General features: G+C 46.4%; 1 protein-coding gene across 1 annotated transcript in view; it reads left to right on the top strand.

Moving 5' to 3' along the window:
* Positions 1–6,233: 6,233 nt before the first annotated feature.
* Positions 6,234–15,325, top strand: part of NEURL1B (neuralized E3 ubiquitin protein ligase 1B) — a 95,218-nt gene continuing 86,126 nt past the window's right edge. Inside the window, exon 1 of the mRNA XM_085618077.1 lies at positions 6,234–6,495. Within this exon, the coding sequence (XP_085474203.1) occupies positions 6,465–6,495 (31 nt within the window). The 5' untranslated portion in view covers positions 6,234–6,464. The remainder of the gene's footprint in view (positions 6,496–15,325) is intronic.

Raw genomic sequence — 15,325 nt, 5'->3', positions numbered from 1 at the left:
CGCAGAATCAGGGAAGAGACACCTCACGGAAGCAATGATTTCTGCAGGGCGCCTTTCACTCCTTTTCCCCTCCCTGTGGGTGCAAAAATTTCAACTTTTGCGACCAGGTGCCAAGAAATTACGTCGGACCAGTGGGTTCTGGACCTGGTTCACAACGGTCATACCTTAGAGTTTGTCACCAAACCACCCAACAAACCACCCAAGGGACCCCCTCCCCCTCGTCTTCACTTACTATTCAAAGAAGCTTTAACAATGCTCCTCAAGAACGCAATCGAGAAGGTTCCTGCGCTTCAAAAGGGGACAGGTTTCTATTCCCGCTTTTTTCTCATCAAGAAGAAATCAGGGGAGTGGCGCCCAATCTTAGACCTTCGCAATCTGAACAGATTCCTCAAGAAGCAGGGATTTCGCATGGTCACTCTGGCGGAAATTCTAGGTTGCCTCAACGAGGGAGATTTTCTAGCTTCCTTAGATATGGAAGACGCTTACTTTCACATCCCAATACATCCGAAGCATCGCAAGTATCTTCGCTTCACAGTGGCTGGCGCCCATTACCAGTTCAAGGTGCTCCCGTTTGGGTTAAAATCTGCCCCAAGGATCTTTACGAAGTGCCTAGCTCCAGTGGCAGCAGTGTTGCGCTCCCAAGGAATCCAAGTCTTTCCGTATTTAGACGACTGGCTAATAAAGGGTCCTTCGGAAAGATCAGTCAAGACTGCCGTGACAACATCTCTTCGTCTGTTCCATTCTCTGGGGCTTACGATCAACAGGAGCAAATCTCAATTACAACCAAGGCAGATCCTTCCTTTTTTGGGCGCGCTGTTAGATACCGTCCGCTGCAAGGCATTCTTGTCTCACGAACGGCAGGTTCGTCTTCAAAACTTAGCAATCCGAATTTCCAAAAGAAAGTCAGTTTCTGTCCGGATGTTCGCGTCGCTGCTAGGGATGTGCTCCTCTGCAATACACCTCGTTCCTCTGGCGCGGCTCCCCATGCGACCCTTGCAGGAGGAGTTACACCTTCAGTGGCAGCAGGTGAAGGGCTCCTTCGACGACATCATCAGAGTCACTTCAGGCATGAAGAGCGCTCTACGTTGGTGGTCCCATGTTCCCAACTTATCAGAAGGACTTACTTTCATTCAGAAAATTCCAGACTTTGTCCTCACTACCGATGCTTCCATGGAAGGATGGGGAGGTCATCTCCAAGATTTACAGATACAGGGGAAGTGGTCCCCAGAGTACAAAAACAAACACATCAACAGTCTGGAATTGCGAGCAATTTTTCTGTCTCTGCAAGCTTTCCTTCCAAGGATTGCAGGTTCTTCGGTTCTGATTCGAACCGACAATACCACCAGCATGTTCTACGTGAACAAACAAGGAGGAACAAGATCAGCAACTTTGTCCACGGAAGCTCAGGAGTTGTGGGAATGGGTCACACTCCACAACATAACCCTCAGAGCAGAACATGTCAGAGGTCTCTGCAATACATTAGCGGACACGCTCAGCAGATCCCAATCAGATTGCCACGAATGGGAGCTAGAGCAAGCTCAGGTGCTCAGAATATTCAGAGCTTGGGGAACACCACCGCTGGATTTGTTCGCCACGAAGGAGAACAAGAAATGCCGCTTCTATGCCAGCAGATACCCTCAACAGGGCTCAAGGGGGAATGCCCTGTCCATGCGATGGTCAGGGATTTGTGCTTACGCTTTTCCCCCGATACCCCTGATACCGAGGGTCATACGCAAGATGAAGTTGAAGGGCTGTCGTCTCATCTTGATTGCACCCAGATGGCCACGCCAATACTGGTTTCAGGAGCTCCTATTGCTATCACAGGACCAGCCGATCAGTCTTCGCCCGACGCCCACAATGCTGTCAAGGAACAAGGGTCAGGTTCTCCACCCGGACCCTCAGTCCCTACATTTACACGCATGGCTCCTGACTTCTTAGAGTTTAAGGACCTGGATATCCCTCAGGACTGTAGGGATATATTAACAAAATCACGAGCTCAGAGCACGATAAAAACTTACCGTCTAAAATGGAAACGGTTTTGCTGCTGGTGTGAAGCAAAGCAGGTGCACCCGGTGGATGACCCTGCAGAAAAGATCCTTCCTTACTTGTTACACCTGGCAAGATCTGGGCTTTCTTTCCCTTCAGTCAAAGTCCACTTAGCTGCACTTTCAAGATTCAGAAGGGGTGCTCATGGCCCTTCTCTTTGTTCATCCTCTTTAATTAAACAGTTTATGAAAGGACTATTCCGAGAGTTTCCTCCGGTCAGACTTCCGCCACCGGAATGGGAACTCAACACAGTCTTATTGCAGTTAATGAAGCATCCATTCGAGCCCATCCACAAGGCTGACCTAAAATTCCTTACATGGAAGGTTGCTTTACTTCTGGCTTTAACATCAGCTCGAAGAGTGAGTGAAATTCAGGCGTTTACTGTAAAGGAACCTTTTCTACGCTTCACTCAAGACTACGTGCACCTCCGAACTAATCCAACGTTTATACCTAAGGTGCCTTCACAGTTTCATCTTAATGAACCAGTGACGTTAAAGACTTTCTTTCCTAATCCATCCACCCCAGTGGAACGAGCCTTACATTCTCTCGATATCAAGAGATGTCTTAAATTCTATCTTCTGAAAACAAAGAACCTCAGAAAGTCTGATCAATTATTCGTGGCTTATGGCCAAACTACTCTGGGAAAGGCGGTTACAAAATCCACCATTGCCAGATGGATAGCATCTACAATACTTTTCTGCCATGACAAGGCTCACAGGCCTCTGTTGAGGAAACCCAAGGCCCATTCCACGAGGACAGTAGCAGCGTCTACAGCATTGTTTGCTGGTGTGACTCTAGAAAATATCTGCCGTGCTGCGACGTGGAAAAATGTCCACACTTTTACCAGACATTACTGCCTCCAATCTACGCATCGTGATGATACAGCAGTTGGGCAAGCTGTACTACGACATCTGTTTCTTTGAGATACCTTCAGGTACCCTTTTTTCATATTTTAATATGTAAGATGTTGATATCTTTAATATAACAATGCAATGTGTTACAATGATGATTTGCTTTCATGTTAACATGCTTTTCTCTTTATAGATGGCATATTTTGAATTTTAAGATCTTTTCTTATACCTCTTGTTAACAAGCTGTGGATGCAATTAGGGAGTATCAGCACTAGTCTCCCGCCATCCGCAAACGACTGTATACTTGGTATACTGCTCGCTATTCTGATTCAGGCATGTGAATCTATGAAAGATACCCCAATACTGGATAAGAAAACAAGTTACTTACCTGTAACTACAGTTATCCAGTATTGGTATCTTTCATAGATTCACATGCACCCACCCTCCTCCCCGTAGAGTCAGTTCTATATAATTTGGGACGTTCACTTCCCACTTGTGCTACGAAAATCTGAGGAGAACTGGCTCTGCTGAGAGGGTTCTAGAAGGGTGCTGGTGTCTGATTGGTTGTTACCAAATTCTTGGTTCTTTTTGCATAATGAGGTAGATAGGCTGCTAAGATACAGGCTTTGGGCCTTTTCTTTGGGCCTACTACTACTACTAGCATTTTGGCACTACTTTTTTATTTACCGGGGACTCCCGCCTCGGCGACGGGGAATGATTCAGGCATGTGAATCTATGAAAGATACCAATACTGGATAACTGTAGTTACAGGTAAGTAACTTGTTTTCCTTCTTGCTACAGCGACCATCCATGTTGACCAGCAGCAGCCCCTGGTGATCGCCAATGCAAATCTCCAGCAGTGACTATCCGAGACGCCTGACAGAATCTTCGCACTACAGGGATGACCGTTCAAAACCCCTGCTCCCCTTTTCTCGCTATATTGTCACCCATCCGCGATGCTCGCCCTGATCCTTGCAGTCTCTTCCACTGCATATGGAACACTTGTCGCTGGACCTTAGAAGGCAGCTCTTTCAATTGGACTACTCTGGTCCCTCTATCCGGCCTACGCTCCATTTCGGTCAGCGATTCTCACTCTGTCTTGCACAACCGGATATCCGTGAGTGGCGCTAGATTGACAGGCAGGCAGGCAGACAGGCAGACAGAATCTTTAAATCACTTACCGGCAAAGTACTCCCCATGTGAAGGCAGTAACACTTATCTGCGATGTGATGACACCTGATGTACTTAATGTGATGTAATGACTGTTCTTTTGCTTTTGTTCTCTGTGTGTAGCATGTCACATTTCTTTTTTCACTGCAGCAGGATTTTTATTAAATGTTTGGTCAGGATTCAGAAGATGAGCTGCTAATTGCCCTTGTTTGTTACGCCCTTTATACAGTTCTTATGATGATGCATATGGTTTAACACTCGTTATGTTATTGCATAACTCCTGAGCTTGCATCTATTACATCTAAATGTTGTACTGGGGCCTTGACACTTTGTATGGCCTTTAATGACAAGCTGTAACACCGATACTGTGAAATATTCCTCTCTATCCTAGTTGCTCTGTACTTTAAATACCACAAAGGTAGTTAGGGCCTCAATTACAAGTGGGCCATTAAATTGCTGTTCCTGTACAAACACCTGTTTATGAAGGGATTACAATTATAAATTGTGTGAAGTTTATTGCTTCTCAGTAAAATGTAATTCCTTCACTGATGTCATTAATTAACACTAATGCTGCTAAATATCCCACTATATCCCTATTGTTCTGCTTGGCAACCAGTGCTTGACTGAATTGCTTAAACTGTACTCGTACCCATTTCCTGTACTACAGTGTTAGTCAGTGCATAGACGTTTTAAGGCATGGGCAAAGTGTTCTCTGGCCAGGACCCTTGCCCCAGCCTTTCAGTGGGCCCCTGATAGACCTAGCTCTGTTCTGTAGAGAGTCGTGTCCCGAAGGCCTTAAATAATTCTTAAACAGATTGTTTTAAATACCATTTTCCTTTAATTCATTTTTATGTGTTTGATGTGTGAGAGTCTATTACAGCCATTTTGCAGAGAAATGTGTTTCTATTTCATGCAACATCCATTAAAAAAGTTTAATTTTCAGAACAAAACAGGACCTCACATATGAGAATGGGAGGGTGGCACAGAGATCATTTGCAGTAATATTAGCGAGCAGCTGCTGTGTTACAATATTGACAACACACAGCACTATCCCTAAATATTAGATGTAAACACATTTAGAATATGGAGGAGTGTGATTGTGCACTGTCAGTGACCTGGCCAAAGAGGGCATGAAATAGCCAGTGGCGGCTCACACAGGTAAGAGCAGTAAGGCAGGGCAGGTTGGGGGGGGCCGACGCGGAGATGCGACGAGCCCAACATAAGTAGTTTTATTTATGTATTTAATATTACTTATTCTGTCATCTGTTGAATTCCACCACGCCCCCACCCCGCCCCACCCCTCTTACCTGAACAGGAGCCCCCAAAATATGTTTGGCCCAGGGCCCCAAATAACCTTCAGATGTCTCTGAGTCAGTGCCATAACCCCTAGTGCAAGGATGAAAATGTCTCGAAATAACGGCACTCAGTACCAGATAGCTCTTGCCTGTTTAAAGCATTGTCCTAGCTACTTTTCGGATTGTGATATACAGCCATAATCAAGGTTCAGTGGGTCCCTCAGGCCTCTGGACACTGGTGTCACTGTACCTGCTGCACCAGTGGAGGCTACTTGATGTACTATTTCTGTTTAGTAGTGCTATGCAAATCTACTCTGCCGCATGATGTGTCCACACTGCTGAACAACTCTCATGATCCTAAATGATGCCCGGTGTGCCCCGCTCTAGAATCATCCTCATGTAGCGCCATATACACGACCTGCTTCCGTATACAAGACAAGTTCTACTGTATATATTCTACTGCTGGACAGCGATTCCACGGCCTTTAGGCCCGGTTCCACTGCTTTAAAACTATGCAAATAAAAAAGGTATCGTTTGGTACACGAGATTGGGGATTTCTCTCTAAAGGGGAAAGGATGTGGTGCATCGGCGAGACTGCTGACTTTGGTGCTGGAAACCAGGGCTCGAGCCTCGGGGTCGCGTCCACATCCTGTGATTCTGGGCAAATCACTTAATCTCCCCGTGCCTGAATATGTAATGTAAATACGGTGCTCCAATACCTTCGGGTCGAGTTCGCGCTATATAAAAGATGCAAAAAAACATAAAGCAGGAGGGGCCTGCATGAGTTTAAGCGTCCTGTTTGGGTGGGCGTGCCTGTTTTGTTGGGCGTGGCCTGTTTCGAAGTGCGGGGGCTGCTTCAAGGGAATTATTCAGTCAAGGGCGGGGAGTAGTTGGGTGAGTAATGCAGCGAGGGCGGAGCTCGGTTCTCGAAGCCCTGCCCGCTCCGCGGGAGCTCCGCCAGCCCTGCTGCTCTGTGAGGCGGTGGCACTACCAGCGCGAGCCCCGGCGGAGGTAGCGCGAGCCGGGAGCTGCGGTGTTCTGGGGCGCCGTGACTGCGAGAGCTGCAGCTGGGGAAGTCGGCCGTGGCTCATGGACCCGAGCCATGGGCAACACGGCGCACAAGACCCTGCCAGGTATGGGGCAGGGCGGGCAGAGTGACACACAGGCGTGGGTGCCTCCTGGTCACTGGAGTACCAGATCCCACGGGACAGTGCCGGGACAGGCCAGTGCTATCCGGGGTACGGACGTGCTACCGGTGGACCCTTCAGTGAACCGGGATGTGGAGCGTCCTGCCCACCACGAAAGGTGCAACGGTGGCTTCTCATACCCGTGCAGTCCACACAGGGTGCGACCCTAGGGATGTTTGCACTCGTCTGGTCCTTCAGAGCGTGTGTGCTGGTGTCGTCCTCCGCCATCCATTTTACATGTCCTAGTTGGGGCTGGACGCCCCTCACTGAAGTCTGTAGCGCGGGGTCTCGGGTGTTTATTAAAGTGCATTTAGTATAGTTAGAAGTGTCAGCCTCAGTTCCCTCCTCTCCAAAGCTTTGAGTGAACAGTGTACTCTTGGGCAGGGCTCAAGTGTGAGTTTCGGTTTTCCACGACTGGTTTGTTCGCTGTGCTCTAAATGGTGTGCTGAGTGATGGTGAGAGGGTATGGGCCTCTACTCACACATGTAGTGTTACTTTTACCAGTATTGTAGTCCAAAGGTGTGGGGAGTGTGAGTTGAGGATACCTGATTGTCTGCACGGGGCGTTGTATACCAACCCGGCGATGGAGTCCACGCGTAAACTATATTAATTATTTCTGGTCTGTTGTTGGATAGGCAGCACGGCAGTGATGTAGTCTGGTTTCTGTACATTTTGACTTCCACTTACTTGGGACACATTCCACCTGCCTACTTTTGGTGCGAGAGTGATTGGCAGGTGTGATGGGCGGTGTTAATCCAATGTCCTTTTCGGTAAATGCCCCAGCGACTGGATCCGCGCAAAGGCTCGAGATGGCAGGTGCACGTGGTGCTGGGGTGCCGGTCTGTCTTTGTATAGTCTTTGCTCCTGAAGAGGCACGCGTGTGCCCGGTGCCTCTCTATTCCCCTGCTGTGCGCTTGTGTTTGTGAACGGGGTGCTTTTGTTTGCCAGCCAGGCGTGCTTTTCTTTTAGTCTGCTTTGGATGGCAGATGGGGGGCTCCAGGGTGGCCTTGTCTTCCGGTCTTGTTCCGCGGAGCTGTGGAGGAGAGCGAACAGTGACACTGAGAGACGTGTTTGTGATAAGGTTGCTAGTCTTTGTGTACGACGTATCTCTCAAGTGTATCCTAGCGCTTTCGAATGCTTGATTCTGTTTTTGCACTATGTTGGGCGTTCTATGTATGTGTCGCCGTGAATAGCTCCCGGTCAGACCTTTTGCTTTCCGCTGTCTGCATCTTTTGTTACGGGGGTCTTGAAGCCTACATTGAAGCGGTGGGCGGAGCCTAGTCCTCCAGGTCAGTGTTTCTATATATTTCTTACACTGGGTGTACTTGCGCTGTCAGATCCTTTACTGTTTTACTGAGGCGTATACTGGGGAACGAGAACAAAGATGTTTGCCGAGGATCACACAATTTACTGAAACAGAGGTGCCCTGATTTGAAAGAAGTTTCTTCCACTATATTAGAATCCTTTATATGATTACCAATGTGTACATTTGTGCTGCGAGGCGATCAGTGGGACTACGACCCCCAACTTTAACCAGATTTGATCCCAAGCACAACAGCAAACTGCTCCCTCCAGGGCTGGACATGCTGTGATACTTATGAACCTTCTGTTTTAGCTCCATCCGTATAACTCGTGCCCAGTACTGACCATCCCTGTATGGCTCACTGAAAGTGAGGCAATTCCTAGACCTGGGTTTTAATTGTACGGTACCGGTCACAATTGTGCGCCACTGCTCTGCTCGGGAGCTGAGCTGCTTTGATAGGCTAGCACAATGCAGACATGTGTCGGGTGTAAGCCGCAGCTTTAACGCAGGTGCCTGCCGTGCTCGTTCGGTTTCAAGCGCTAGCACAAAAGGCACTTTGTTGTGTGATACAAATATTCCTGGAATTACCTTTCTAAAAGGGGCCACGGTGTGCATAGCTGGTTGGGTGAAAAACGGCAGTAGACCCACCATTCCAGCCGCTTTATAAACATTCATTATTGCTACTGTGCTTTCAGGCACGGTTTTTACCATGTCGGCGCTTTACTGTCCAGTTATTATTAGAAAAATATCTGCGCATGTGGAGCCTGCTAATGGTAACTTCCTGTCTAAGTGGGCCTGCTTGTGTAGAAGGCTTCAATTTACGGAGTCGGTCCGCTTACTGTCCTGATCCAGCCCCACCCCTTGCTGAAACTGGTATTCTTTTAATTTTTGCCAGTCATATAGCCCTCCGTAAATTGAATGGTCGCCTAGCGCCTAAACAAAACTAGCGTGTAGTGCGTCCAGCAGCCACAGTGGCCTACAATGATTCGTTTGCCTTTGTTCGTCGCTAGCGCACGTAGGCATGCTCTTTCTTGGGGTCTTCACAATGGGACCTGCGACAGCTGGGGAGCCTCCTTGGCCCCAGGAGGGCAGCGACAACAAATCCAAGGGGCACTGAGACATCTGCTCGCGCAGCTGAGCTTCAGGCACGTGGTCTGCACACTAAAGAGCGTCCCTGCGCATGGAAACCCCAAAAAAGGAACTATTCTGATTGTGTGCAAAGTCAGCTGTCCAGTCGCACAGGAGCAGGTCGCAGCTCGACAAATGTCTCTTCACAAAGCGCGGCCTACTTTGTGCGCTGTCTGTGGGTTTTAAGTGTTCGTGTATGATTGCTGTGAGTTTACATTTTAAATCGCTTTCATACAGTTCGATGTTGACCTATTAACGTACAAGTAATCCCCGTCTACCCAGTTCCACAAAATCAGTTGAAGCAAGTCATGTAATTTAAGTGAGAGCGAGGGTCTGTGCACAGTGGCTTTGTTGTATAGTGCTACCGATGAGTGGCTGCAGTTTCGGGGAACTTTAGGCTGATAGTGCACAAAATCACAGGATGGTACCAAACATTCGTTTAACTATACTACTTTAGCAAATGCGTTTGAGGGTGTGGAGTTGGGCTACATGTTACATTGGGTTAGTTTAATAGTGTCTGGATATTTCCAATTAACATCTGTGATAATTCCCCCAACTGGTAGTTATTGTTTGCTATTCATTTTTTTGGGGGGTGGGGGGGGGGGGCTACGACAAAGTGGACTGTTCTATTCTTTTTTTTAAAGGTATTAAATGAGAACACAGTGTTCAGATTATAAATCCAGCATCTATATGAAACATTGCTGAACAATTAAACATGATGTAAATAAAAGTATATGTTAACATGGCGAAATATGAGCATGGTATTTTGAAACTGGGGTGAGGGTATGACAAAAAGTAGACTTTGGACAAGACAGCAAGCATACTGGACTAAGATACAAACACCAGAACCAACAGATGAGACATCGCACCGAAATAATATATAAACAGTGATTTATAACACTGTCTTTCCTCAGTATTACAGATATACATACATACTGCCTTGCTGTCAAATTTCAATGTTTCTTCCTGGTCAGGAATCCAGAAAGCAACTTTTTCCAGCTTAGCCAATGGATAAGTAGGTGACATCTAGTTGCTGAATAGTGGTTTCTTTGTTCCAATAATAGCTTTGATCAGACAATTCCTCCGATAAATATTTAAAGATTAAAAAGAACGGTGCCATTGAAATGTACATTTTTTGTTGAGGGTGATCTTTTGTTGCTTACATAAAAGCTTGTGTTACTGTGTGAGTTAATGGCATTGATATGCCCAAGATCAGAGGGATTAAGTGTGAGCCACCACTGCATTGATTATGACCAACTGGTTAGGTTATTGCTGTCCATGTAGAGCCGTTCCAATGTTCCCTCACAGGTAGTTATGATAGCTACAGGATTAGTTCATTGGTTCTTTTCTTGAATAGGTGTCGGAGTCTTTTTCACTGAGTAGCCGGTGATAGGCTTTGATGTGCAAGGTGAAACCTATCTTTGCAGCAGGCAAGTCATCGCGCTATGGTACATGAGAGTGCTGAGTTTGATAGGTTATTGAGCCTTCCCCACTAGTCAGCGCATTGGTAGTGTGCTGGGAGGGGAGCATCACCTCACAAATAGGATAGTGCTTCTGACTGCAGGTATCAGACCGAAATTCATCTTGCTATGGCACTGTTGTGTCGGTAGTGAACTCTGAGTGAGGATTGCATACCCCAACATGACCCTCAGCTTCAACCCTAATGATTCATCAATATGCCTGAGATTTTGGGATAGAAATTATGTAACCTTTGTCCCTCCAGAGAAATTACAGGGCGGACTGCTTGTCCCACCCTTGACATGTAAAGAGGTCATGTGGCAAGAAGTCGAACCTAACAAATGGAAACAAAGGCCCTGGGTTCCTATATTCATTCCTGTCCTTACTTTCATGTCACAGGCTTGCATGTCTCATTTTGTTGGATTCCCTCTGCCATTCAGCAGAGCAAATTTGAATAACTCATCTTGGGGATTCTGGTGTTTGTTTGGCGGCAACAACCCAGAATGGTACTTAATGGCATAGTTGATGATGATATTTTCCACTAAACTGGTTATCCCTGAACCCAACAGCGTTGGCATTGCATGCTGCCTGATTTTACTACTAGTGCCATATATATGTAGCCACTTGGCGTACCATTGCCTCTGAGGGACAAACTGGCCCCACAGTTTTGAGTGCTGCAAACGGTCATCTGTGATGAACTATTTTACCGCTATATTCGGAGGTGAGCCAAGGCCACCTTTCACATCACTGAGAAGTGTGGCCTGCTCCTGCATAGTCCGGGCTCGAGATCTTGGACCACAAGGTCTGAGCAGTCTGTTAACTTAGTGGTGCGGCCTTCACAGGTGCAAGAAGATAATATTAAATAGGGACCTACTTTCACCTGTGATAAGGAGTGTGGCCTATGAAGTCTTGCACTCAAAATTATTTTATAAGCACAGCTCTTCATCTTTGATTGGTCAATGTCTTCGGTGTGTTTTTGGTAAGACGTCAGGGGCATTGAGACTCTCTCAAATTAAGATATTGTGAAAGTAAGAGAAGCGCCTAGACTCGCTTTATCCAACCTAAGCGCTGTACACCAATGGATACCCAAAGTGGCATGTCGTCACTTCACAGTTTCATTTCAGGGAGTATTCCCCATACACGCTTGTGTAGCTGTGGCACAGAGGCTCATAACTTTGGTGGTAGAGCTGTGAGACACAAGGTCATGCCTCATGATGCAGCCGAGTTCTGAAGCCTACTATAGTGCTTTCTTTACATGTGTATTATTTTATGTGGTCTTATGTACAAGCACAGTGCCAAACTTTGTAGGCAAGGTTCAATGTTGCAGATGACCTAGTAGCTTTGTGGCAGCCAGGCCCTGAGTGAGTACATTGTGAACATGTCCACCTGCCAGGGGTGGTGCTGCATGGCCGGTCAGACTTGGTTACTTATTGGAAGGCAGCAGTTGTAACCATATGGGTAACTTAGAGCATTCCTTTCCTTAATGCTTTGAGATGTAAATGAGAGAACTGCATGGAATGTTCATTGTTGTACTTGTACAAAATGGCCAATCCTTGGGATGTACAAGCATTGGAGCCCTGGTGACTTAACCAGGATGAAAGTTCAAACTCAGCAGTGCTTCGAAGGGTCTGGGGTACGCTGGTACATGCAGTGCTTTACATCAGCAGGCATTTCCCATGGCAGAGCGCCAGTATTTCCATGAGAAATGTCTGTTCATTTAAAGAACTGGATTAATGCACAGAAAGCTTTGTGCATGCACGTGGGAAAATATTTCATCTTTCTTCTCTACCACGCATAAGACCTTGGATGTGCTTATAAGGCAACAGCGAGTTTTACACGGGTTCGGTCGATTCATGGAAATCTCCTTTTCTATCTTTCTTTGGTTTGTATCGCTTTACATGTGCACATTGACATGTATTTCTTCATAATGTACTGTAGGGCCTTAGTTCTAAACACATCCTTTCAGGACATAGAAACGTCTGTGGTATCAAATTCAGAACCGCATGTCCCTCAAACGACATCATCCGCTCCCGAGCATGCTCCGTTTCTTTGTCTCTCTCTGCCGAGGGCTTCTTCGTCCTGGAAGTGGTCCCCCCACTGCCCCCTCAGGTTTGAAGGAGGAATCTATGGAAGCCCGGACATCCAGCGGACAATACGAGGATGCACATGGCCTCCTTGCCCTGAATACATGCTTGATGGATAGCCGCTGATGCTAGAAGAGCCTAAATAAGTTTCCAATGCTTTGTAAACATTCTGGAAACCACTGCATGTCCCTGAGGACAGATGGAAATATTTGCTTTCCTGTCAGGAATGCGTTCATTAACCTCTCCTGCAGCCATTCTTTTGTATATTTGGACTAATGGGTTATTTTATCAGTTTTTTTTTCGTGCTCTGTGGGCGAGTGGTTGTTGAACAGCGCAACGAAGAGGTGTTCGCAATGGATGAAATTCAAAAATACTCCAGATTAACACACAATCTGAAACTTGAAATACTTATTAACCCAGTGGCAGGCTATACCCCCCTCTTCTGAATGCGGGTCTTTGTGTGCATAACTGAGGCATTGATTTCTTCTTGTATACTGCGGCAGGAGCCATGAGAAGCCGGTCTCCAAGTGATTTAATGTGAAAAAATGAGTGTTTAACATTTGAAGAGGGTGGAAGGGACATGCAGACATGTGCACGAGCAACCCATGAACGAATTTGTGATATCTTCAGAATCTTCAAACGTATGTCACAGTATCATTGGTAGCTTTACTGTTTTGCCCATCGTCCTTACTGGATGTTGCCCCAGTCCAAAATCCAATTGCTTCTTTTGGTAGGTTAAGCCTAAATGTCGTTTTTTTTCTAGTTTCTCACGATGGTCTTTTGGATGCTTCTAAGCACTTCGAGCCCTATCAGATCAAGTAGCTGCATCATATGGAGACACCATGTTCTGCATGTGTTCCCAGCCTCTTTGGGGAAGCCTTGGTAGGTACTCTGGTCTCCTGCTTCCATGGCCATCTAGTTAAGTAGGCTTGCAAACCTACATGTGTGGAGGTGCTTTCAATTCCCTGCGTACAGAGCCAAGTTGGACACATAGAGAAAGGAGTATTTAGTTTCAGATAAAACCTCTTTTAAGCTTTTCACAATCTTTGGTACATCTCCATCTTTTTCTGAGACCCACTTGCTCATTGTGGTTAGTACTTGCAGACCAGAATCTGAAATACAGTACAAAAGAGTGTTGACAGTGTGGTTGATTCACAATCCTTCTTCGTTGTGCTTTTGTGTGCTTTGCTCTTGTTGGCATAGTTTTGGGGTTCAAGTGTTGGAGCAATGGAAGTGGAGAGAATGGTGGCTCTCTAGCTGTACATGTGGCTACATCTCGCTTTGTGTTCTGTAAATTGATCTCAATATAGTCCAGGTTTTCATCCACATTGCTAATGTATGCCAGTCAAATAGAAAACAAGCATTTGCAAAGCGAGTCGTTCTTATCTGTGGGATCTATTGGCTTTGCCACTGGTTTTTAGCGACGCTGTACAGAATTCTAGGTGCGGTGCAGCATTGCTAAAGAGGAGCAAAAAAAGCATGTGATGTGGTCAGAGATATTATTTAGTAGCACCCACACTACACGGCTACAAAATGATGCAGGTCCTTTATTCTTTTTTTACCAATCCAAGTTAGATTGGTAAATAAAAAAAGTAGCTGACAGGCATTTTATTTTTTAGTGAGTGGGAGCAACATGGAGGTTGTGATGGGGGGCGAAAGAAACACGGATAACTGGTGTGCAGAAACAACACAGGATGCAGATGGTGAAACCAACATGGAGAGCTAGAGGAGAAGTACACGACTCAACGAGAGAGAAACGTGGAGCTGTGGAGGAGAAGCACAAGGACAAGAACGAAATGGGGGAGAAACACAAAAGGGCAATCGTATCATTGGGGGGGCTGAGGGAGAATCACACTGGTGAGGAAGAGCATGGGGGCAGGCGGAGAGGGAGTAAGTACACCAAAGAATCAACTGAAAAACGCTGGCACTCCCATAGAATGCTCAACCAGAAAGGAAAAAGTGGGACTAAAGTAAGACGGTGAAGGAAAGCCCACACAAGTTAACAAATAAAAGGCTAGTAAATTGTGAGAGTGACAAAGCCAAACAATGTTGTGCAAGGAGCGGGATCTAAGCTCACTGTAAACTGACAACAGGTATTTTCGTAAGCAGGTTTTACGGTCTGGTATGCAAGTCCTAAAGATGTGTTGGCCATCTTTCATAACAGTTGCTTCAGCCTCCTGCAGGAGAGTTTTCTAGATTCGGGGATATACTGTTGGGGACCAGTAACTTCCTTTAGCGGTGAGCGCGCTTTCAAGACTTGAGCCAGAGGCCTAGCTCAGGTCAAGGTCCTTTTAAACTCTCAAGCCAATAATGAGCCGAACTTTAACCCCTTCAATGCCCGCCCCTTTCCCCGCCCTGTGCCGGCCGTTGTATTAGCGGGCGGGGTCTATGACGAGCTGGACTCGTCATGGGCACAGCGCCACCGCGGCCCATGACGAGTCCAGCTCGTCATGGGCACTGAAGGGGTTAATGTGGCCTTCTGCCTGCCAAACGCTCTCTACCACCATGCACCAAGAATTAAAACCAAGCACAAACGTCGGTGTTAAAATGGAGAGAAAGAGGTAGCCATCCAGTGGGTGAATTGCCTAATGTTTAAACCATAAAACATGAGGCCAGCGCTGGCTTTCCCACTTGACCAAACTGTGTGATCCTAGCAAAAATTTATATTTGACAAAGCCTCCTTTTTTTTTCTTCATTAGCACTTATCAAGGCACCTTTCAATATGTGAGTTTGGGATGTGCGCTGTACAAAAAATCCCTGATGTATATATGTGAAACTGTCATATTTTCACATGATGTTTGTT

The sequence above is a fragment of the Triturus cristatus genome, chromosome 7, assembly GCF_964204655.1.
Source record: "Triturus cristatus chromosome 7, aTriCri1.1, whole genome shotgun sequence".
Classification (NCBI taxonomy): Eukaryota; Metazoa; Chordata; class Amphibia; order Caudata; family Salamandridae; genus Triturus; species Triturus cristatus.
This window is presented reverse-complemented; position numbering and strand designations above follow the sequence as displayed.